Here is a 21167-nt window from a genome sequence, read left to right on the forward strand (position 1 = left end):
TTTTGAAAAAGGCTTACAAGGTAAATATAGACATGGAGGTCTTCGTGTACACACTGGTCTTCTTTTCCTCTTTCTGACCTACTCTTTCTTCCAATCACTATGCCCTCTGTCTTTCTTCTCCTTACCGTGATCAAAGCTTTATTGTTATGGTCATAAGCTCCAAACTGTCATAGGTTACATCTGATGGGCAGGGAGCAGGGCAGAGAAGGAGACAAAGGAAGTAAGATCTGACAATGGGATGTTTGCCCTGGCAGTGAGGATAAGCAGGAGAGTTTATAAAAGGCAGCTAAGAGATCAGTAGCTGCTTTGGTGAATGGAAAGGAGAGTCGTAGGCTGTGAATAAAGTGATAGTTTGTAAGTGACGTACTTGTGTTCTTTATCCTTTTAACATACGTAACCCAAATATAAGTGTGCTGTTATTAATTGCAGACCAGTCCCTAAGATAGTAGAGAGAATAAGCTGCTGTGACAAATTCACACAAAATACAGTGGCTCAAACAAAATAAAAGTTTCTTTCTCTGTCACCTAAAGTGCAGAGGTAAGAGGGCAGTCAAGGACAGGTTGGCTGTTCTGACCGTTTCTTCTATCTCGGTACTTCATTCCTGGGGTGTGTGTCTGTCTGTGCTGTCAAAGCTGCTCACACCATTCCTTTCAGCTCATAGAAAGGACAAAAGGAAGACAAGCAACTTCCTTTGAAAAATGTGACCAGGAAGTCTTCTTCTGCTCCCATCTCATTGGTCAGAATCCAGTCACATGATCACAACTTTGTTGTGCCCGAGGTGGGGAATTCTCTTCTTTACCTGGGTAGCCATGTGCCCTTCCAAAACTGTGGTGGGGAGTGGGGTTTTATTACTAAAAGAAAGAATGATATAGAAAAGTAACTACTGGAAATAATTAGAAAAAGCATGCTAAGACAGTTACAAAGACGTTTGATGCTTAATCTCATGAAAGTTCACATGTTCTGTACTAAACTAAAATGTATAGTTTATTGTGTTCTGAAATTCTAGTCATTATACTTATCTTTAGGTTAGTTAACTATGATGTACTGTAGATATGTTTAATTTTTAGATGACCTTGATTGTGAGTAATGGGTTTATTTTACCTCAGCCTAATGAAAACAGTCTTTTCTACCTACATATGCTACAATTTACTGTTAATTTTTACAGTGATGATGAAGCTTTCCTCATTTTAGCTTTACTTACATGTGTTCTAAAGCTTGTATTTTTTTCTAATAGTTTTAGTTTTTGTCATTTAATAGTGATTTGTAGCATGGCAAAGCCCAAGTAACAATTTTGATATCTTCCAAAACACAACTTAAATAATGGTCTGAACTCAGGTCAGTGTAAGTATCTTCGGATCATCCCTAAACTGGAGATGGTGATTCTGGACTACTTGAAACCTGTGTTGATTCTTGGACTACTCTAGGTCTTCTTTATTGTGTAACTGGAGAGCTGGTTTAACTTTATGGGTTAGCATGCAACATAGGGTATAGTTACTTTCATGGCAGGGGGGAGGGGGCAATGCTCAATAAATAATGGTTGAATAATTGAATTGGGTGACTCAGAGGTCATCAGAAATTGCAAGTCCTTTGGAACCAGGGTTAGGCCATATTTTCCAGACAAAAATATTTGGTAAAGTTTTTTGTTTTGTTTTGTTTGATAATGTTAATAATAGCCTATGTAACATAAGAAAATAATGTATCAATAAAAATAGAAAAGAACTATAGAAATCTCATACATTATACTAAAAGATTTCTCTTTCCTTTAAATAACATAAAAGATGAGAAGCAACTAACACAGTGCCTGGCATAATAGATTCTCAATAAATAGTAGTCACAGTAATGACCTTTTATGTTGTTCCTAAGGTGATGGGACAAAGTTGTAATAAGTTTTCCACCAATATATAGGAAAACAAACCACAGCTTTCTGGCAGTAAATCTTTATTTGAGGAGGGATCAGATTCATGGTCGTGATGTAAAGAAGAGAGTCCAGTTTGGAAATGCAAGAAGAATCAGTATGAGAAGTGTTCTTTTTACACAAACTTAGCATGTAAAAAGTTTCAATAATTACAGAACATCTCCCCAGATTTTACTCTACTTGTGAAATACCTCAGGGAACTCAGCAAGCTTTTATAGAACCTTAGAGCAATGTGAATTCAGAAGAACTTGATAGGAGAATATTTTTGATTCAACTGTTTCTCTGGCATCTGTCCATATTGGGATATTCTGGAACCCATGACAGAACACCAGAAGCGGGATATGGTATTTGTCCCTGATTGATTAATATAAAAACTGCTTTCCTAATTATTTGGCAATGCTATCCCATTTTTCCTTTTTCAAAAAGGAATTCTGCTTTTCATTTTTTTTTTTTCAGCCTGCTTCTCCTAAGTCATTTGGCATTGCTTTCATAGACTCTTAGTATTCCCTCTTTCTTTATTTCCCAAACTTTATTTAGACTGCCGTTAATCTTGGTAATTTCTTTGAACTTTATGACATGACTGTTTTGGCACATCGAAGGCATCACTGTTTAACTTTCCAGTTTCCTAACTTTAATAGAATATACCTGTTTTAGATACTTTTTCTATCTTACCTAAAATTGACTGTTTCCCCAAAGGGTTCTAGGTATTGAATGCAAATTTTGACATCTCAAAATGCCTATCAAATATTAGAAAACTCTAGCAGTGGGAAAGTTATTACATTTTTTATTTTTTGATAACCGAAAATCAGGGGGTTAATTTTTTGAAAGTCAATTTCTTCTCCTAATCCTCAACAACATAAATCAACAGCTCTTTGTTTATAAGATAGTTTAATATCCCTTGCAGTAGAGGCATTTTGAGAATTTAATTTTTTTGGAATTAAAATGGAGCCTCTGAAAACATATTTTTATTTTTTAAAAGATTTTATTTATTTGAGAGAGAGAGAATGAGCAGGGGGAGAGAGAGAGGCAGATTCCCCCCGAGTGCGGAGCCTGATGTGGGGCTCAATCCCAGGACCCTGAGATCATGACCTGAGCCGAAGGCAGATGCTTAACTGACTGAGCCACCCAGGCACCCCTGAGGATATATTTTTAAATTAGTTAAAAATTTTATGTCAGTTTTCCATAAAGTGGAAATAAATTGGCATAACTCTAATTCATTTACTTAATAAGAGTGAGAGAGGTCAATTATACTTTTCTGAAATGCTCAGGTCACAAATACGTTGAAATGCTAACATTTATTAATTTGAGTTGTGAGTGCATTGGAGTTTGTGATATTATTCTTTGCAATAGTTTGTGTATTTTATACATTGTATATTTCCCCCCAAATAAGACAAAATCTTTAGTTCTGCCTTAAATCTTTTAATTTTCTGAGGAAGCAGGAAACTGGGTTATATAGTGGTGAAAAAGAAAATTTGCCCATTTTGTTAGGTTAGATGGTGGTGGCAGGTGACACGGTTGTATATTAGTGTAGATGAGAAGGAAATGAAAGTGAACTTAATGTTAGTTCAATTAATGGGTGCAGAAACAAGCAATGAATTAGGGCGTAATCTAAGCAGAGTCCTTTCTGTTCAAAAAATTATTTGAAGATAATGGACTGTGTCTAGAAAAGGCATTAACTTTTCTCATATGGCCCTCTCCATCAAAATATAGTTTGCCACCTAGATTTTAGTGGTTGTCTTTTTAACAGGCTGTTTCTGTAAGTACATATTTGTCATATGCCTAGTCTGTATTTTTCAAACAGCACTCTAAGTAGAATTCAAATAAAAAGAACTAAAGGAACTTGAGTTTTCCTTGATATTTTAGAGGCTTTCTATGCTGTTTTTGTAAATGTAGGTAAGGTGGAGCTCATTTTGGCTGTGAGGGGTGGTCTTAAACTACTGTTTCTCTTCAAACCCCTTCCCTCTCACGTATTTTCTAAGGTTTACTAATTATAATTGTTAATTTTCCTTTTCAAAATTCACTTTTAGCAGAAGGCTCTGTTAGATGGCTCCAGGAGCAAGCAGCCCGCCGACTCATTCTGGGCAGAGGAGGGAGAGGGTCCAGGGCTGGGGCTGGGTGCCTGAGATGGGGGACTTCCAGGGGGAAAGTAGTGGAGAGACTGCAGTGACACTGCCCTCCCCGGGCGGGTTGAAGCATCTCACTGGTGACGGGTCTGAAAGCACGTGGCTACGTCATGGAAAGCCAGTCTTTTCAATGCAAACTTCAACTCCTCCTCCTCCTCCCTCTAATGCCTGTAACTCACATCCGAGGCTGGGCGAGGAATCCGGAGGGGAGATTTTCCTCATGCTCACCGTTGTTGGAAACTGGGAGAGTGACGGGAAGGAGGAAGGGGATCTGTGGCGCTCTCTACCTACTACCAGCCTGACAAGGGGAGGGGGCACCTGGATTTGCATCTTTTCTTCATGGTGATTGAGAACTGCAGGTTCAATCCGATCCCACTGAGCACTGGCGATTGATTATAAAAAAAAAAAAAATCGACACTGGGAGAAGGGAGGCTCTGTCTTCGGCTGTCAGACTCGATCTCGGAGGTGGTATTGGTGTATGTGTGTGTGCTGGTGTTTTTTTTTTTTTTTTCTTTTTTTTCTTCTTTCTTTCTTTCTTTCCTTTTTTTTTTTTTTCTTCTCTCCTAGGGGCTACACAATGGCAGTCTTCTCTCAGTGAGATGAATCCTGTTTGCCTTCTGCAGACCCACCCATCTTCATAGCGATCAAGTAAAAGGCTATGGTTTTCTCTTTGGGGATCTTTTGTGCATTACTGTTCTCTCTGATTAGTTCTGGTCTCTGTTGGGATTTCTTTGCTTTTTTGTTTGGCTTCATGCTGAAAAAGGATTTTTTTTCCAACCCTTTGGTAATAATCCAGTGGTGATCGAGGGGGATAAATCATTCACCCTGGCCGAAAAAAAACAATCACTGAGAAGTCTCAAAGAAATATACCACGTGAGGGGAAAAAACTGGGAGAAGATCCGGAATATTATCGTTTTTCCTATGGTAAAACCGGTGCCCCTCTTCAGGAGAACTGATTTCAAATTATTATTATGCAACCACAAGGATCTCTTCTTTCTCAGGGTGTCTAAGCTGCTGGATTGCTTTTCGCCCAAATCAATGTGGTTTCTTTGGAACATTTTCAGCAAAGGAACGCATATGCTGCAGTGTCTTTGTGGCAAGAGTCTTAAGAAAAACAAGAACCCAACTGGTAAGCAAAACATGCATCATGTTATGTTTTTCCTCATAATAACCTGTCTTGCTCATTGAGCTAGATCTGCAGTTCTGCTATGCAGGAAGGCAGGGGAAACAGAAAAGGAACCAGGACAGTGTTGCATATAGAGGTGTTGATGGATAAACAAGTAACAGCTGGATCGGCGTCTCTGAGCCTGAAAACCATTATCAGCATCTCTTGGCTGTGACACAATCCATCACTAGGAGGGAGGAGGAAACTTTTTTTTTTTTTTTTTAATGTATTTGGTTGCCTATGTTTGGTGGAATATTGAAGGGCTGTGGCTTAAGGTTTTGCCCGAGGCAGCTGAAGCTTCGGTAGTTGCCAGGAGGACGAACCGAGAGCTCTCCTTACTTCTGCTGCAGGTTCAGGGACGTAGCTAGGTGCCGAGGACCTGCTCTAGACTTTCTGATTAGCTTGCACAATATTCGCCACCCCATCACCTTTACCAAAGTAAAAGAGGCCCTCTCCCTCGCGGCCCCGCTCCTCCGTCAGCCCCCGCCTCCCTCCCCCGTCTAGCTCTCCGAGCACGAGTATTAACTCATTCCCCCGTCTGCCTTCGACACCTCCTGCCACTGGGAATACTTGAGCTGGGCTTATGCTTGGGGGAACCCCAGACGGAGAAGGCAAGCCCGGCCCCCCCAAATATGCAATTTAACTCTCCCCTTTTAAAAAGCAGTGTCAAAACCCTGCGCCCGGGTCTCGCGGGTGGGATGAGCCGGGCTGTGGGTCCCAGCTTCAGGTTCCGGTGATCATGCGCCCCTATTCCAAAGGCTCCAACCGGGAAACTTGCAGTGCATTACATAAGAAATGCAAATGCAGGTGATTCGGGGAGTCGAGTCCCGGGGGTTTACTTCCCGGTCTCCCAGTCTGAGGCGTTTGGGGGCGGCCGCGAAGCTGTGGGCGAGCAACTGGGGGAGGCCAGGCCGGAGGGCTGCGTGGTGGTGGCGGCGCGCCGACGAAGAGGCTGGGCGCAGCCAGTCTGGGAGCCGCGCGCGCGGGCAGCGGGGGTGTGTGGCGTCCCCGGGTTCAGTTCAGGCTGGGGAGGGCCCGGGGGCCGGGTGTTTGTGTCTGGGGCTGCGTTGGGGGGCGGGGGCGGGGCCCCGAGCGTCCCGCAGTGGCCGCCCGGCGCTGGAGGTTCCTGACGCTGGCACTGCGGTGTAGTAGATCATGGCTCCCCGCGGCCGCCCTGACACCCCAAGCTCCGCCGGTGGCCGCGCTGGCACCCCGAGCCCCAGCGGCCGGGCAGAAAGTGGCTGCTGCCTCCCTGCCTCCGAACCGTACAAATGCAGCGTAGCTGGGGCGCTTCGCTCCGAGGGGGCTGCCGTCTGAGGGTGCCCGGAGCGAGGGGGGGCAGGAGAAGGAGGGACGATGAAGGAAGGGGGGGAGGTGAGGGAGGTGGGGGGGGAGGAGGAGTGGGTGGGCGGGGATGGAGGTGGTGGGTGTGGAGGCTGAGCACCCTGTGAGGCCCCCACCGCTGCAGGAGTAGGGACACTGCGAGTTGTTAGACCGTCCAAAAGGGCAGATGCTCGCATGCGGGCGGAGGACGCCTGGGCAGTTGCCCCAGCTGGGACGTTTGGGGAGCTGTGGAGGCTCTGGAAGAAGTCTCGGCTGCCCGCGAACATGGTGCTGCGGTGGGCTCCGTGCCTCTGCCCTGGAATTCTTATCCCTGTGCTGTAGCTCTACCCCTTTCTCACCGTCCCCCCTCTGTTCCCTCCTCTCCCTCCTCCCTTCCTTCTCACCCTCCTCCTCCATTCTCCGTCCTTTTACCCTTCTCTCTCTCAACTCCTCAGCGTTTAGCAACTCTGAACTGATACCACCACCCTGAGCATTGCCCAAGGAGAAAGCGGTGCTGTCACCTTACCACCCGTATTTCTAATTCAACCGTGAGGTGCACCCCAACCCCACATTGAGCCCAACACTTGCTAGAGTTTTGGTGACACCTACATCTGCAACACTACTATCTCAAGTTAATGTGAAGACCCTTTTTGCAAGACTTACTTAAGTGGGACAAAGCAAGGGCTGCTGTTGGGAGGCAGGGCTTGTGCCTTCAGGCAGTAAAAATAGTGGGGTTTGAAGCCTTCTCCTGTCCTGTAGATTTAGTTCCCTTCTGAGAAAGGAATACCGTAAAAGCATTTTTTTTAATTAAAAATATTTTTTTTCGACTCGGCCATTTGTTTAGGGACCTTGAAGTCAGTCCCTCTATAGTACTGGAGAATGGGAAAGAATTCTGCCCCGAATGTCAAGTTTCCTTACTGGCCTTAATCATTTTTTTTTTTTTTTGGTAAGCAATTTTACTGGAAACACTAATTTCCCCTGTACACCGCGCACGATATTTTTATTACACCTCCCCCACCCCACCCACTTTCATCTCTCTGGAATAAAGTAGATTATTTTTTTTTTTTCCTTTCAAGGCATTTTGGAAGGTGTCAAATGACAAATTATTTTTAGAGTAATTTATTTTGCAGCTTATGAATGCTAAAGTGTGAATTGATGGGTTGAATTGATGGGTTAATTCAAAGCGTGTCGGACAACATCACCAACTATTCTAATGGGATAGTGTAGTCTTAGATCGCCCGAAGGTAGAGTTCCAACCTGGAAATAGGAGCATTTTGTAAATTATTTTAAAAATGTGAAATTAATCTGTCACACTATCTCATCTTTTTAAGTTTTGCTTTTTGAACTCAAATCACATCCATGCTTAGCCATTCCCTTTCGGGATTGTAGTTGGTAGGATCCATTCTCCTTCTGCTATTAACATGAAGCCTAAAATCGTTTGCAGGTTTTTGGTCCCAAGATAGCAGTATAACCAAGAAGTTAATTGGATAATTAAAATAAAACAAAGACTAAAATCTTCTTAAGTGTTAAAACCAGAAAGAACAGATTGACTACTACCTATTATGTTATCTTAAATCTAAAATGAGGACAATTAACTGGTTTCAAACTAAGAAGCTTGGCAGAATACCTCCAAGTACAGTAGTGGGATCATGAATTTGGTGTGAAGACTTCTTAGATTAATAATTCTTCTCAATCTTTGCAAGTTTTGGAATAAATTAATGATTATTCCCACTTTTTAAATTGTCAACAAGTATGGGTAGTTTGGTCAAGGCTCCTGGGAGGACTTTTAAAGCACTGTTAGATAGTTTTGTTGGTATGAAAATAAGTAGACAATAGAGTCATGAACTTAAGGACAAAGTTATTTATCTACCCAAAAGTTATTAGCGTTTAAATAAAAGGCATTAATTTAAATGTTTTTTTTAATAGTCATTTTTATGTAAACTTTAACTGGAAAATAACATGAAGAATATACTTACACAATATATGCTTTTTAAAATAAATTGCAATAGCTTAGAAATCCTGCATATAATGTAAATTTACCATCTTCACAGAAAAGTCCAGTATCTCATAATACAACTATTAGCAGAGAACACATGCATGCTTAAATGTCGTACTTTCCCCTATTTTTCTGGTAGAGCAGAAGCTGTATGTTTAGAATAAATGTTACCTGCCTTAGCTTTCACTTGTGAGTCATGCAAGGTGATTGTATTTTAAGCAAATCATTAAATAGGGAATACTAAATCCAAAGCTCTTATTTAGCCTGGAGGAGGGCTTGATATGCTTCTTTAAACCAGCAATGATAGTTTGGACTGACCAATGTGTATCACAGGCCAGTTTGGTACTAACGTAGGTCACTAGACTTTTGAGTGACAGCTGCTAAGAAATGTGGTTACAAAAAAAAAAAAAATCCACGGTAAAGGGAAACACTAAGGTCATGTCATGGATATCTCTTCAGACACATCATCTGCAACGAGCAAAGGAAACCACAGAGCCTTGACTATATACACCCACTGAACCGCACTCATGAGACCTCCAAACTTTCTTGGTTCGATAGGGTTTTGGAAAGCACAGAATTTAAGATAAGTTGTAATCAAAGATAATTTTATTGAGCAATGAGAGTGGCAGGGAGGGTATGAAGCAGAAGTCCTAGACCTAGTTCAACAGAGCACATTTAGAAAATCCCAAAAACTCATGGCCCAGAGGGTCTCCTTTTCTGAACTCAGTCTTTCTCTCTGCCATATAACTTGGAGATGAAACAAGCAGGGCTTGGTAGAACTCATTGTCACTTTCTATTTCCTGCTTGTTTTGGTGTGTTTCTGCTCTGCTTTGCCTTTCACTGAGGCTGTTTTAGGTGCCAAAAACATCTGGTACGCCTCTGTTACTCATTTAAATATATGTTATTCTTTTAAAACTACTTGCTTTACACGTAGGGCTGTCATGGCATTTTAGAAGTGGGATAATAGGGAGAGACGGAAGAGAAAAGGAAGTAAGCATTTTTTACTCCTTCCCCTTCTCGGCCTGCCAACTCATCCTTGGTTCCTACAGAGTGGGGTGAGCCACAAATGGGCCACAACCTCTGCATTTCTCAACACTGAGCATGTATCCAATGGACACATCAAATTCAGACGACATGGCTGGAACATCTAACAGGTGTGAGGCTCTTCTCCTACTGACACGCTTGCCTTTAGAGTGGGATTCTATGTAATCGGAGCTGGCCTTGGACTCCATCCAAGAGGCTTTAGTTACTGAAGTAGCAAAATGAGTTTGCAGAGCAGTGGCATTTCATGAAGCAAAGGACGGCATTTTAGATAGGTTTCCAAGTATTGACTTGCTGGAGAGTGGATTTTTCTTTTTTGAAATTGTAGCCAAGTTAACAAGTGTGAAATCTAATGCAAGATAATCTCAACTTGGTTTTAACAATGAGGATGACTTTGGCTGTACCCATATTCAGCCTATTCTCATCTTAGACGGCATGTAAAACTGAGAATATTCGTTCAAATGATGCATTGCTTTCAGAAGGCGCTAAAGGTAATTCTAAACTATATTTAACATTTGCCACATGAAACCATTTCTTTAAAATGTTCAAACCCAGTTTTCCATGTTTTAGCAACACAAACATTGGGGACTTTTGTGGTGTTTTTATACATATGGCAACAGGGACAACAATCAAAGTTTTCACTCCTTTGTACATTTTGGCATCATAACTCACTCAATTGACTCATAATCCTCCTATAAATACCATGTAGATGTCTCAAAATGGAAGCATTTATTCAAAATAGTTTCTTAGGCCTTAAGGCGAGACAGTTGGAATTTAACAGTACATTTGCAGCTCCTCTATTAAGATTTTTCTCCCCTCTATTAAGTTTTAAACCAGACATTGCATTGTGGTGTCTATATTCTTTTTTTTTTTTTTTTAAGATTTATTTATTTATTAGACAGAGGGAGACAGCCGGTGAGAGAGGGAACACAAGCAGGGGGAGTGGGAGAGGAAGTAGCAGGCTCCCAGTGGAGGAGCCTGATGTGGGGCTCGATCCCGGAAGGCGCCCCTGTGGTGTCTATATTCTTAATAAAACCTTTGAGCTTCACCTTAGGATCACCTCCAGGAGGGACTGTGAGTCAGGGAAGTACTGCTGAGACTTCTACCTGCTCAGTGCCATAGTCTCTGTTCTTTAAGGATTCGATATGTTTATCACATACCAGATTTAGTTGTAAGAGCTGAACCTGAGCACTGAAGGGCAGGGAATTTTCTGAGGGAGACTTCTCAGTTCCTCCATATGCCTCTAGAGATGCACTAATGTGTTTGCTCTTCTGCTTTTTAAGGGCCAAGTATTGTCCCTATGTTTTTCCTGTGTATTTCTCTAGTTGCTACAAACTAACTTTCTGCTTTGATCAGAATGTAAAAGGTAGGATGACAAAAGGGAAGTTGAAAGGAATTCTTAGGGTCTTGCAAGGCAAAAGGGAGGCATAATGCAAACGTGTTTTACAGGGAAACTGAAGCTTTTGTTTATCTAACCTACTAAAACTATCTAAGAAAGTCACCCAACAATTGCTGGGCACTATTGCCTTTATCATTGTTCCCTGACAAAAACTTTAGTTAAGATACGTAGCAGATTTTCAGTACATTTTTTAAAGTGAATTAATAATGAAAATAGGATCCGTTGTGGAAGTTAACTGTGGGAATGTAACTGCAGGTATCAGAAATTACAGTTGCTTAAATTCACTTAATGCTTACTCCTTTCCAACAATGCCGACCAAGAATTTCTTAATGAAAAAACAAAGAGAATGAAAAAGTTGTTACTAGACTCCTAGCTCTTCAACCCACCATGATAAAGCATCCTGAAACTCGGTCTGCTGACATCCCCTAGGTCCACATTTTATAATACCCTCTTTCTAAATCTCAAAACTTGAGGCCTTACTCAAAAATACAAGCTCAAGAGCCAATCGCAGCCTCCCCTTCTGGCACTCAGCCTTTGAAGAGTGAATGTGACGGCACCATTAGATTCGCTCTGCAAGAGCCCCCTTGGTTTTCTTTTCTCATCTTAAATTTGCTTCTCCTTAAAAAGGGAGGCCTTCCACAGAAACAGTCCAGTGAATTATTCCTCTTTTCTTTACTGAACTCCTTTATCTGAAGGTGGGAACTGGGAATCTCCTTTGTGGGCTATTTTTGCTCTTGAGGGGACAGCACCTAAACAGCCTCTAGTTTAGTTGCTTTTAAAAGGACATGCTCCCCTCCCTTAATATTTTATGATTCTTTTCAGTTTTAAAGCAGTCATCCTCAAACTTGGTAGCTCCTTGCACATCCCACAACCACAGCGATCTATTCAGCTCCTCTCTTCTGGAGCCTTGGTCAAAGGTGGAGGGCGCGGGGGCGCCGTGGCCTCGGGCTGGGGGCGCGGAGTGTGTCAGGGACAAGGTCTGGCAGAATGCACGAGTAGAGGCAGAGCCCCTGCTCCCCAGAGCCGCTGTGCCACAGTTTTCTGCGAACCGCTAGCCCGCCACTCCGCGGCTCGGATCTGCTTTCAGGAGTCGGGCCCCTCGGGGCGTCCTGGCTGAAGTCGGCTTCGGAGGCTGCCTAATTCAGTCCGAAGACAGGGGGCACGCAGGCCAAGCACCGTCTTCCTCCGGGTGTGACGCGGGGCCGAGACGTCGGACCCGCCACCACGCGCTCCTCGCCTAGGAGCGCTGGGGGCTCCGCATCGCAATGCGGCGGAAGCGGCCCGTCCGAGCCGCCGTAGCGCGGGAAGTTTCCGTTGTCACAGAGATGACCTCTGACCCTGGGGCGTCTCTGGGGCCCGGCGGCCCGTGCATCCGTTGCTATGGAAACCAGGGCGGCCCAAGGCCCGTGCTGGGACGACCTGGCGCTCGGGCAGGCCCAGGGGCCTGAGGTGGCGCGTTTGCGGGCCTCTCGGCCGGCGTCCACGCAGGGGCGTCCTCGAGTACCGGCCGGAGGGCTGCGGAAAGAGTTTGTCCGGGCCCACAGGTGGCCGCCTCCACCCGCCGCCCCTCAACGCGCCGCTGGGCCCAGAGGCACAGGCACTGGGCAGAGGAAAGAGCCGGCTTGCGGGGCGTCGCACCCCAGCACAGGACTGGCAGAAGATGAGCCCAGCGGGGCTCTCAGCTTCCCCACTACCTACTGGAAGAGCCAGGGCTGGCTCCTGAAGTTCCCTGGGCCTCAGTTTCCTCAGCCGCAATATTAGAATAATCTCAGGTCAGCCTCAGCTCTCATGTTCTAGGCTTCTCTAACCCTCCACCCAGTCCGGGCTCTTCTCTAACCCTCACGCAGTGTGCTCGTCCCTCTTCCCTGCATCTGTCCTGGCCTAGGTTGAGTATATTGAGGTCGTGTTCTAAAATCAGAGACGAAGAGAGATGGAGGGCTACTGTAGGAATCGGGACTGACCTGCCCCTCTTGGAGGTGTGGCCCCCTCCTTCATAGTGGGGGAAGAGACTGGTCCGAGAGCTGGTTTTGAATTGTAGACACACAGCAGTTTTGAGCCTGGGAAGAAGAAACACATTGTATTTCACTGGTGACACCACCAAGGGCTCTTCATGCATTTTACAGAGTTGTGTGGTTGGTGCTGAAACAGACGGGGTTCTGTTCTAACCATTATATTCTCCAGATGCCTTTTCCTACAGCCTCTAAACTTGTTGGGGGGAGGAGCCTCTCTGTACCCATTCTGTCCTCTTCGGGCTATTGGGGAGAATCACAGGCAATTTGAATCTTAAAGAAAACTTCACCGTAAATTTAGAAATTGAAAAAGACTACTATTTTGAGGATACAATACTGCAAACTCACTAGCTGATTTAAGAACAGCTGGATCCAAATTGATGGAATAAGTTAAGGTGACCTGTGCAGATGGTTTTACACTTTTTAAAGATTTTTCATTGGCCTAGTTTCCAAATAGCCTCCCCCACTTTTCTTTCTTTTCTTCCTTCTGATGTGAATTACCTCCCTGAAGTTTGCTTTTCAAAGATATTTTCTTCAGTTCCTAGAGAAGACTGGGTAGAACATTTACATCTCTAAGGCACAAGGAAAGAATGCAAGCTTCTCCAATGAGGCTTTGTTTCCTAAATCCACAATTTCACAATACCTACAGGCTTTTATAGATTAGTAGGGGAGGTTTGGGGATTGATAAAAATGATAAAATGGTTTTGAATTTCTTCTAGAGCTGTATTTCTGTTCTTGTAAAGACTGAATTTATAAGATAAGGACAGTTCTTTTTAATTCCTCAAAGAATTGGGTTGCAACCTGTATGACTTCAAAGGGCTGACCACCCATCCAACTACATTATCTTCTATTTGCTTCTTTAGGTCAGGGAGAAGATCTTCAACTAAGATGGAAATCAAAAGATCCCCGTGTTCTAGATTTAGAGCTATTTGTCTATGGAATATTTTTCTTTCCATCTGGGTACATAGCTTCATTTAGCTTAGGAGAGAAGGCCTAAAAAAAAGTTTTCATGAGGTTCTGAATATCAGCCTCGATTATCAGCAAACTTTTAACCATAGAGCTACAGTAAATATTCCTGGCAGTATTGAACAATCTTTTGGATGCAAGAGGCATTCCCAAAGAAAGTGCAAAAGACACTGTTCTCCCAAGACCTAGAGCCACTCCCAAAGATAACCAAAATCAAGACTTACATAATTCCCTTGAGAGCTGGCCAGAGTCTATAGGACACTAGGCACAAATAGAGTGCAACCTCCACTTCTGTCTGGCTGTATTTTCAAGGCCCCCCCACCTGATGGTTGCCAAGCCAAGTTCTCAGGACATGAAATGAGACAAATTAGAAGGCATTAGCTGTCCTTGGGAGATAAAGGACAATATCCAATGCATCTTGAAAAGGAAGGGATAACATGAAATTTTACCTTCCTCTTTTGACCAGGCACTACAGACAGAGATCCAGGAGAGCTGATTCTGGTAAGAATTTTTACCCTTCACTGGCTTCTGTCAGTTTCCCCCTGATCCCTTCTCCAGGGCTCCAGAGTGAGTGGGGTTTGAGGTAGAAAGTAAAGCTGGGGTATCTACGAGAATTTGGCAAAGATTTTTATTAATTTTATTTTAGCTTCCCCTTAGCTGGTTAAGGGAATATTTGTAGCAGTTTACTGGAGAATTCCTTGGAATCCCATCAATCCTGCAAGGGGCCTTTGTGGGGGTGCTCTTTTGGTGGTAGGTAAAGGGACCTCTGTATATAGCCCATTATAGTCTGGATATAGGCAGACTTTTGTTTATGGTCATGTAGTCTATTTAGAGTGAAAAGGCAGTGCAGACAGAGGATTAGTGAGTACTGAGGTCAAGGCGGGTAAAGGGAGTAGTAGAAGTCATTTCATTCTTATAGTCTTTTGTTTTACCTCTTGTGTCCTTAATTTTTCTTTAGCCTTTTGCAATGAATCTTTCTATGAACCTATTTCGGACTTTTGAAGTCTTTCAAAGACTTCTGTGTGCCAGTTAAAATAGGTATCCCATTCTGTTTGTTTGATTTGGGAACACTTACTTTCAAGTTCATTTTTTAAATGAGTGATCTTGTCTAATTGGAATGTTCCCCATAAAGGCCATTTTAAATCTAGGTTGTCTTAGTAAGATTTGGCCATTTTTGTGGATACCTACAATTTCGGGGACCACAGTCCTTAGTCATAAAATAAACATTTGTGCTTAAAGAGGGCACACTTAATTCTTTGGAACTTGAGGATCCCATTTCTTTAGTGAAGCTTTTGATCTCTGAGAGCCAAATTAATACTTAAGAGAGATGTGCCATTGGGTTGGGGATTTTGTGGTATTTTACGGTGTGCCTTGTTACACAGAAGTTTTCTTGAGGTTGGCAGCTGGCTTCGTGTTGATCTAACCCATTTTGTGATCAACTCACCCCAGCACGGGAGTCTTTCAGTTAGGTGTCAAACAATAATAGCTTTTAGGTGTTTGACCCATGCCCGCCCATTCTGTGACTTTGGCTTCTGAGATCCCCATTAACAATAGTTCTGTTATTCCTTTCACAAGAAAATGACTTTATAGTGGTGGATACCCTAATGGCTTTTAATAGTCCAACTTGCATCTACTTAGATTTTGATGTGTCATTGGCTGGAAAAGTCTGAATTTCTTATCTTAATTCATTTCCCCAAGTTTCCTGGTAGTGTGTGCTGTGGACTTACCTTGAAGCTTTGTGAATCCTGTCCCCCCAGTGGCTGCCATCTTGCTTTCTTTAGATTGAGGAGTAACTGTTATTTTCCCTTGAAATAACCCATCGTAATTCAACCAGACTTACTGTTGCTGGCTGCCTGCACAATTCCTGAGACTTGTAAGGACCCCCCCCAAAAGGTGCTTACCTCGTACATGAGTTTGGCCATAAACCTAAATGTTGTGGCCCATTAAGTCTCAGTATGAAAAACCTGGAGTCCCTCACACCCCAGTTTTCCACCTGGAAGGACTAAGATGAACAAACTTGAGGAGCTCAGAATGCAAAATAAGCAGAGCTTGATCAGAGAGAAGCTTACCAGAGCAGCCGGAGAGGCAGCAAATAAAACGGCTTTCTAGATACCTTCACCTGCTTCTAGAAGCCGTCCCCAGAACCTTTAGCAGCTGTCTTCAGGTCCCATCTCATTGCCAAAACTGGCAATTTGCAAAACTAAAACAATTTAGTAATCAGTTTGATGTCCTTTCTTCAAGGGAAAACAATCCTTGATTGGGAGAGTACAGTGCTCACAAGCAGTTGGAGCACCCTTCCCAAGGAATTTTGGGCAAGTATGAGCTTTAAGAAGCATTAGAAGAGGCAACATGGAAACAAGCATGACTGGCTAGGAGGTTAGGGATTCCCTTATAAGGATAGCAGGTCCTATTTTCTAACGTAAGGTAAGCTAACTAAAGCCGAGTTGGAGGACTGTGATTTGTATTTATTAGATTTCCTTGACAGGTGTTTCCCATTAAGTGCAGGCTGACTTAAGTTTGGACTTGTGAAGTGGGCCAGGTCGCTGGGCCTGCCTCCATTTGTGGGTCCTGATATACAGATTAACTTTAGTAGTCAAGAACAGATCATGTGTTCTGTGGCATGGTCAGATTTACTCTTGAGACAATTGCTATGGTGGACAGTGTGGGTTAAAATAGCTTCGAGTGGGGCAAGATTGAAGGTAGAAAGTCCACAAAAGCAGCAACTGAAGTAGAAGTGGTAAGGTCCAAAATAAGGTAGTGACGGGCTGGAGAGGAAGTGAAGTCCTTCTATCTCAGTGGCCAATTCGAATTTGGGAAGGAAGGAAAGGGGGGAGGCTAGAACGTTTTGACCACAGGTTTTTGATTTGGACAACTATGGATCCTGATCCACTGGCCATTGGCCAATAACACGCCTCCATCTCCTCGAAACATGGGGTAAAAACTTGGCTCTCTTCAGACTGTTCATATCAAAGGGCTGTGGTAGCGGTGAGTAGCAAGTAGAAAACTGACAAGTTTCTCTTTTTAGATCAAAACTTAAATAGGCAGTTCTGGGAGAGTTGCTCTAGGATAAAGAGTTCATTTTCTTCACTTCACACCTGGAAATCCTCAGGGATGGGAAAAAAAAATACTTTAAAAGAAAGAAAAGTCAAGAAATTTTTTTATGATTATATATAGTTCTTTGTCAATAATAAATGTTTTTGTACACAATACTTTGTTCAGTTTGAAGAGTCCACCAGTGCAATTAAAAGCCAAGTTTTCCAATTAACTATTCAAATCTGGCAAGAAAAGGAAGTGTGAACTTTATTGAATTTACATATGTAAGTGTGCGCACCTGCTTTTTATATAGAAATGAATGTAGTTGTAATTAAAATGCTTTTTCCCCCTATAACATTTTGTTGTCTGCACAATTACAGTGGATCGCTGAAGTGCGTGGTAACCTCTTCTGTAATGCTGCCTCTTAGATAAAGTGTTGTTTGGGAGGGATTGCCATCTCTTTTCTTTCCACTTCCTGTGTGGAGCACAGGGTACACTACTATTGTACTTTAAAAAAGAAGAAATGTGGAAAAAAAGGCTTAAAGATGAAAACAGTTGTAGGTTGTTGTCGGTGGTTTGTTTGTTTGTTTTTAATAGACAGCGATTTCAAAGTCTGAAACTCATCTTTGGTTGTGTTACTGTTGTATCCCAGGTATTGTAATTCTTTTTTTTTTTTTAAAGGTTTTATTTATTTATTCGACAGAGATAGACAGCCAGTGAGAGAGGGAACACAAGCAGGGGGAGTGGGGGGGAAGAAGCAGGCTCATAGCGGAGGAGCCTGATGTGGGGCTCAATCCCACAACGCCGGGATCATGCCCTGAGCCGAAGGCAGACGCTTAACTGCTGTGCCACCCAGGCGCCCCCCAGGTATTGTAATTCTTAAGCAAAGAAAGGATCTGTTTGCCAGGAGGCCTGAGTCTAACTAACTAACTACTGAGTAATCACCATTTTGCTTCAACATTTTCCTGGTAGGGCAGATTGAAAACAGTAACCCAATAGGCTCATTCCTCCTTTATTATCCAATGACTTGACCTGTTTCCTCGAAATTTGTGTTTTTCATTGACTTAATTACATTCTCTTTTACATTGAAAATTTCCACTCATATGCCAATTTAGTGACATAAAATTCCTCATATGTCATACATATAATAATGGGTAATGTTAGAACTATTTTAATGGTGCAGTAACAAAAAATGAAAAAAATGAATTTTAAAAGGATAGAAATTTTGTATCATTATTGCTTATTGTTTATTTTTTCTTTCCTAATTATATTTCCTTTTGAAATCTTGGGAATAATCTTAAAGAGCACAGTTCTGAGATGATTCTGTGGCACACACACGTTTTTATGGGGACATTAACCAGTGGCATATATGCTAAAGATAGAGTGTGGTCTGATCTGCAGAGCCATGAAGTTTGATCCCTGTTCTTTGCTTTGTCCTTTACCAAAGTGCTTTTCCATCACTGAGAATTCACCCTTTTGTTCCACTCTCCCTGTATTTGTGCTATCATACTCCAGATTTTGTCCTTTCGCGTATTTCCTTGAGGTTTGTCTTTCAAAAGTTTTATCCTCAATTTACTCTTTGGGCAAGGTCAGGATTAGTATTCAATTGGACCTCAAACTTTCACTTGTCTTACATTAGGGAAAAAAGGGCAAAAAAGCCTAACAATACAGTTGTCGGAAAGTAAATGAGACACGTCTATCTGGACTTGAGACATTCACCAAAAGTGGCATTTATTGGACTTAATTTTTTCTTTGTGTGTTTTCAATAGCATGTAGAAAACTGTGATATGGATCTATTGCTTTATTCCGTTATATAATAAAATGACTTTTGGGTGGTATTATGATAATAAATATTCTACCTCATTTTCCCACTAATGAATGTACATCAAGTTACTAGATTTTTTTTTTTAAGGGCTTTATTTATTTATTTGACAGAAGGAGAGAGAGCACAGGCAGGCTGAGCAGGAGAGGGAGAAGCAGGCTCGCCGCTGAGCAGGGAGGCCAATGTGGGGGGGGGGGTCAATTCCGCAACCCTGGGCTCCATCCCACAATCCTGGGCTCAGGACCTGAGCTGAAGGCAAATGCTTAACTGACTGAGCCACCAGGTGCCCCTAAAGTTACTAGATTTTTAAAAGCATATTGCTCTCCTACTTCAACAGAAATATCCTGAATTACTTGGAATCTTATGTTGTCACTATCACTTAAGTACATAGTAAGTACAACTGAGTTTTAGAGAACACTTTCTATGTATAAGGCAATTTACTTATATTACCTTATTAGTTCTTATAACCACAGGTAGGAACTTTTTTTATACAATTGACCCTTTAACAACAGGGTTTGAAATGTGTGGGTCCACTTATATGTGGACTTTTTTCAATAAATCTATTGGAAAAATTTTTTTTTGAGATTTCTGACAATTGGAAAAAAACTTGCAGACAAACTGTGTAGCCTAGAAAGCCTGAAAAATTAAGAAAAAGTGAAATATTATAAGAATACAGTATATAATACATATAACATACAAAATATGTGTTAGTCGACTGTTTACGTTATTGGTAAAGCTTTTAGTCAACAGTTGACTATTAATAGTTAAGTTTTTGGGGAGTCAAAAGTTATACGTGGATTTCTGGCTGTGCGGGGGGTCAGCGCCTCTAAGCCAGGTGTTGCTCAAGGGTCAACTGTACTTATCTTTAAAAGGATAAAACCCAGGCATGAAGAGGTTAAGAAAGTTGCCTGACAGTATCTAGCTAACAATTAAAGGCCAGGCACAAACTTAAGCAGTATTACTCCAGAGTGCATATTCTTAAATCCCTGTGTTGAAGCTGCCTTTCTAAAGACAATGTTCAAAGAATGTGTGGGAATCTGGCCGGTATGTTTTAGTGTGTCTGTGAATCATTATATCCTGAAACTAAAAGAGACTGTATTATATTTGATATTTAGATATTTAGAACTTGCAATGCCTTTTTTTAATCAAGCATAATTTATATACATTAAAACACACAGGTCTTAACTGTACTGTTTGATGTCTTTTGGCTATTGTATCCTTGTAACCAGCCCCCCAGTCAAAACACTGAACATCCCATCACCCCAGAAAACTCCTTTCCTATTCTATTCCATTTCCATCCCGGGACTCTCCTAAGAAGCAGCCACCATTCTGATGTCTCTCACTTAACCTTAGCATGAGGTCGAACCTCATATCATTAAATCAAAATGCTCTTGAGTTTACTTCTTTCACTCAGCATGTTGTTTTTGAGATTCATCCATGTCATTGCATGTTTTGTGTAGAATGGTATGTAGTAGCTTTTGTTTATTTTTGTAAACTAGGAACTCCTAATTGAACAGACTTACTTTTGGTTAACAGGCGGAAGTTGTCCAAAACTGCAAAGGGTTTGTGAGTTGACCCAGTTTGCAGGCTACCAAGTTAGCCTGCCCCAGTTACATAGATGCTGGCTGAAGACAGGAGACTCCTGGGTCAGAGATAAAGGATTTTATTACTCAGGGCACAGCAGGCAGCATGAGCTTCATGTTCTCATCGGTTCCCCTTGTCCCCAAGTCCCCAGGGGCAATGCTGAGTGACCCAGGTAGATGCTTGCACTTGGGGTTTGTGTCACGGATGAGGAACTCCAAGATTAGGCAATCCCCTGTCTTTTAAGGAGTATCTAGCAAAGCTGCCCAACCTTTGCTCTGCAGGGAGGCATTATCTTTGTTTTTCTGGTCAGGAAACAAATCTGTCTTCTAACCTGGAAGGAGGCATTATCCCTGGATTCTAAGGCTGCGATATCCTTGCAAAGAGTCTGAGATAAAAGCTGTTACAAGATGTGCAGAAATCCCATGGATATGTTGTCATTTAAATCTGTTTCTGAAAAGCAACACTTTCTTCCCTATTTCTCTTAGGACAGCTGTTCTTGTTGTTCCAAAGATGCAGTTAGTCTATAGAAAAATATCTGTTATTTGTAAATTCAAAAGGATCCTGAGGTTTTGAGAAGATAGATGATATATAATCCTATACAATCATCTTATCAGTATTTATTAAATAGTAGGTGGTACATTCTATGTTAGTTACTAGGAGAGATTTAAAATATCCTGTAAGGATTTGGTCTTTGGCCCATAAGTACTTAAGCTAAGTGTATGGAGAATACTAGAAATGAGAGAGTCCTGTACAACTGAAGGCTAACTGGAGTGCTGTAGGACATGCATGTG

General features: G+C 42.3%; 1 protein-coding gene across 2 annotated transcripts in view; it reads left to right on the forward strand.

Moving 5' to 3' along the window:
• The first annotated feature begins 12348 nt into the window (after positions 1-12348).
• FGF14 (fibroblast growth factor 14) overlaps positions 12349-21167 on the forward strand; it is a 589777-nt gene continuing 580958 nt past the window's right edge. The window contains exons 1-2 of one of the 2 annotated variants that reach the window (XM_087864998.1): positions 12725-12734; positions 14404-14438. Coding sequence is in view for 1 of the 2 variants with exons in the window: in XM_087864997.1 (XP_087721123.1) it covers positions 14375-14438 (64 nt within the window). In the remaining variant the exon portion in view is untranslated. Of the gene's footprint in view, positions 14439-21167 lie in introns of both variants that reach the window. The other variant, XM_087864997.1, reaches the window with a different exon arrangement.

Source organism: Ursus americanus, chromosome 10 (genome assembly GCF_024610735.1).
Source record: "Ursus americanus isolate L20-20 chromosome 10, mUrsAme1.1.p, whole genome shotgun sequence".
NCBI lineage: Eukaryota > Metazoa > Chordata > Mammalia > Carnivora > Ursidae > Ursus > Ursus americanus.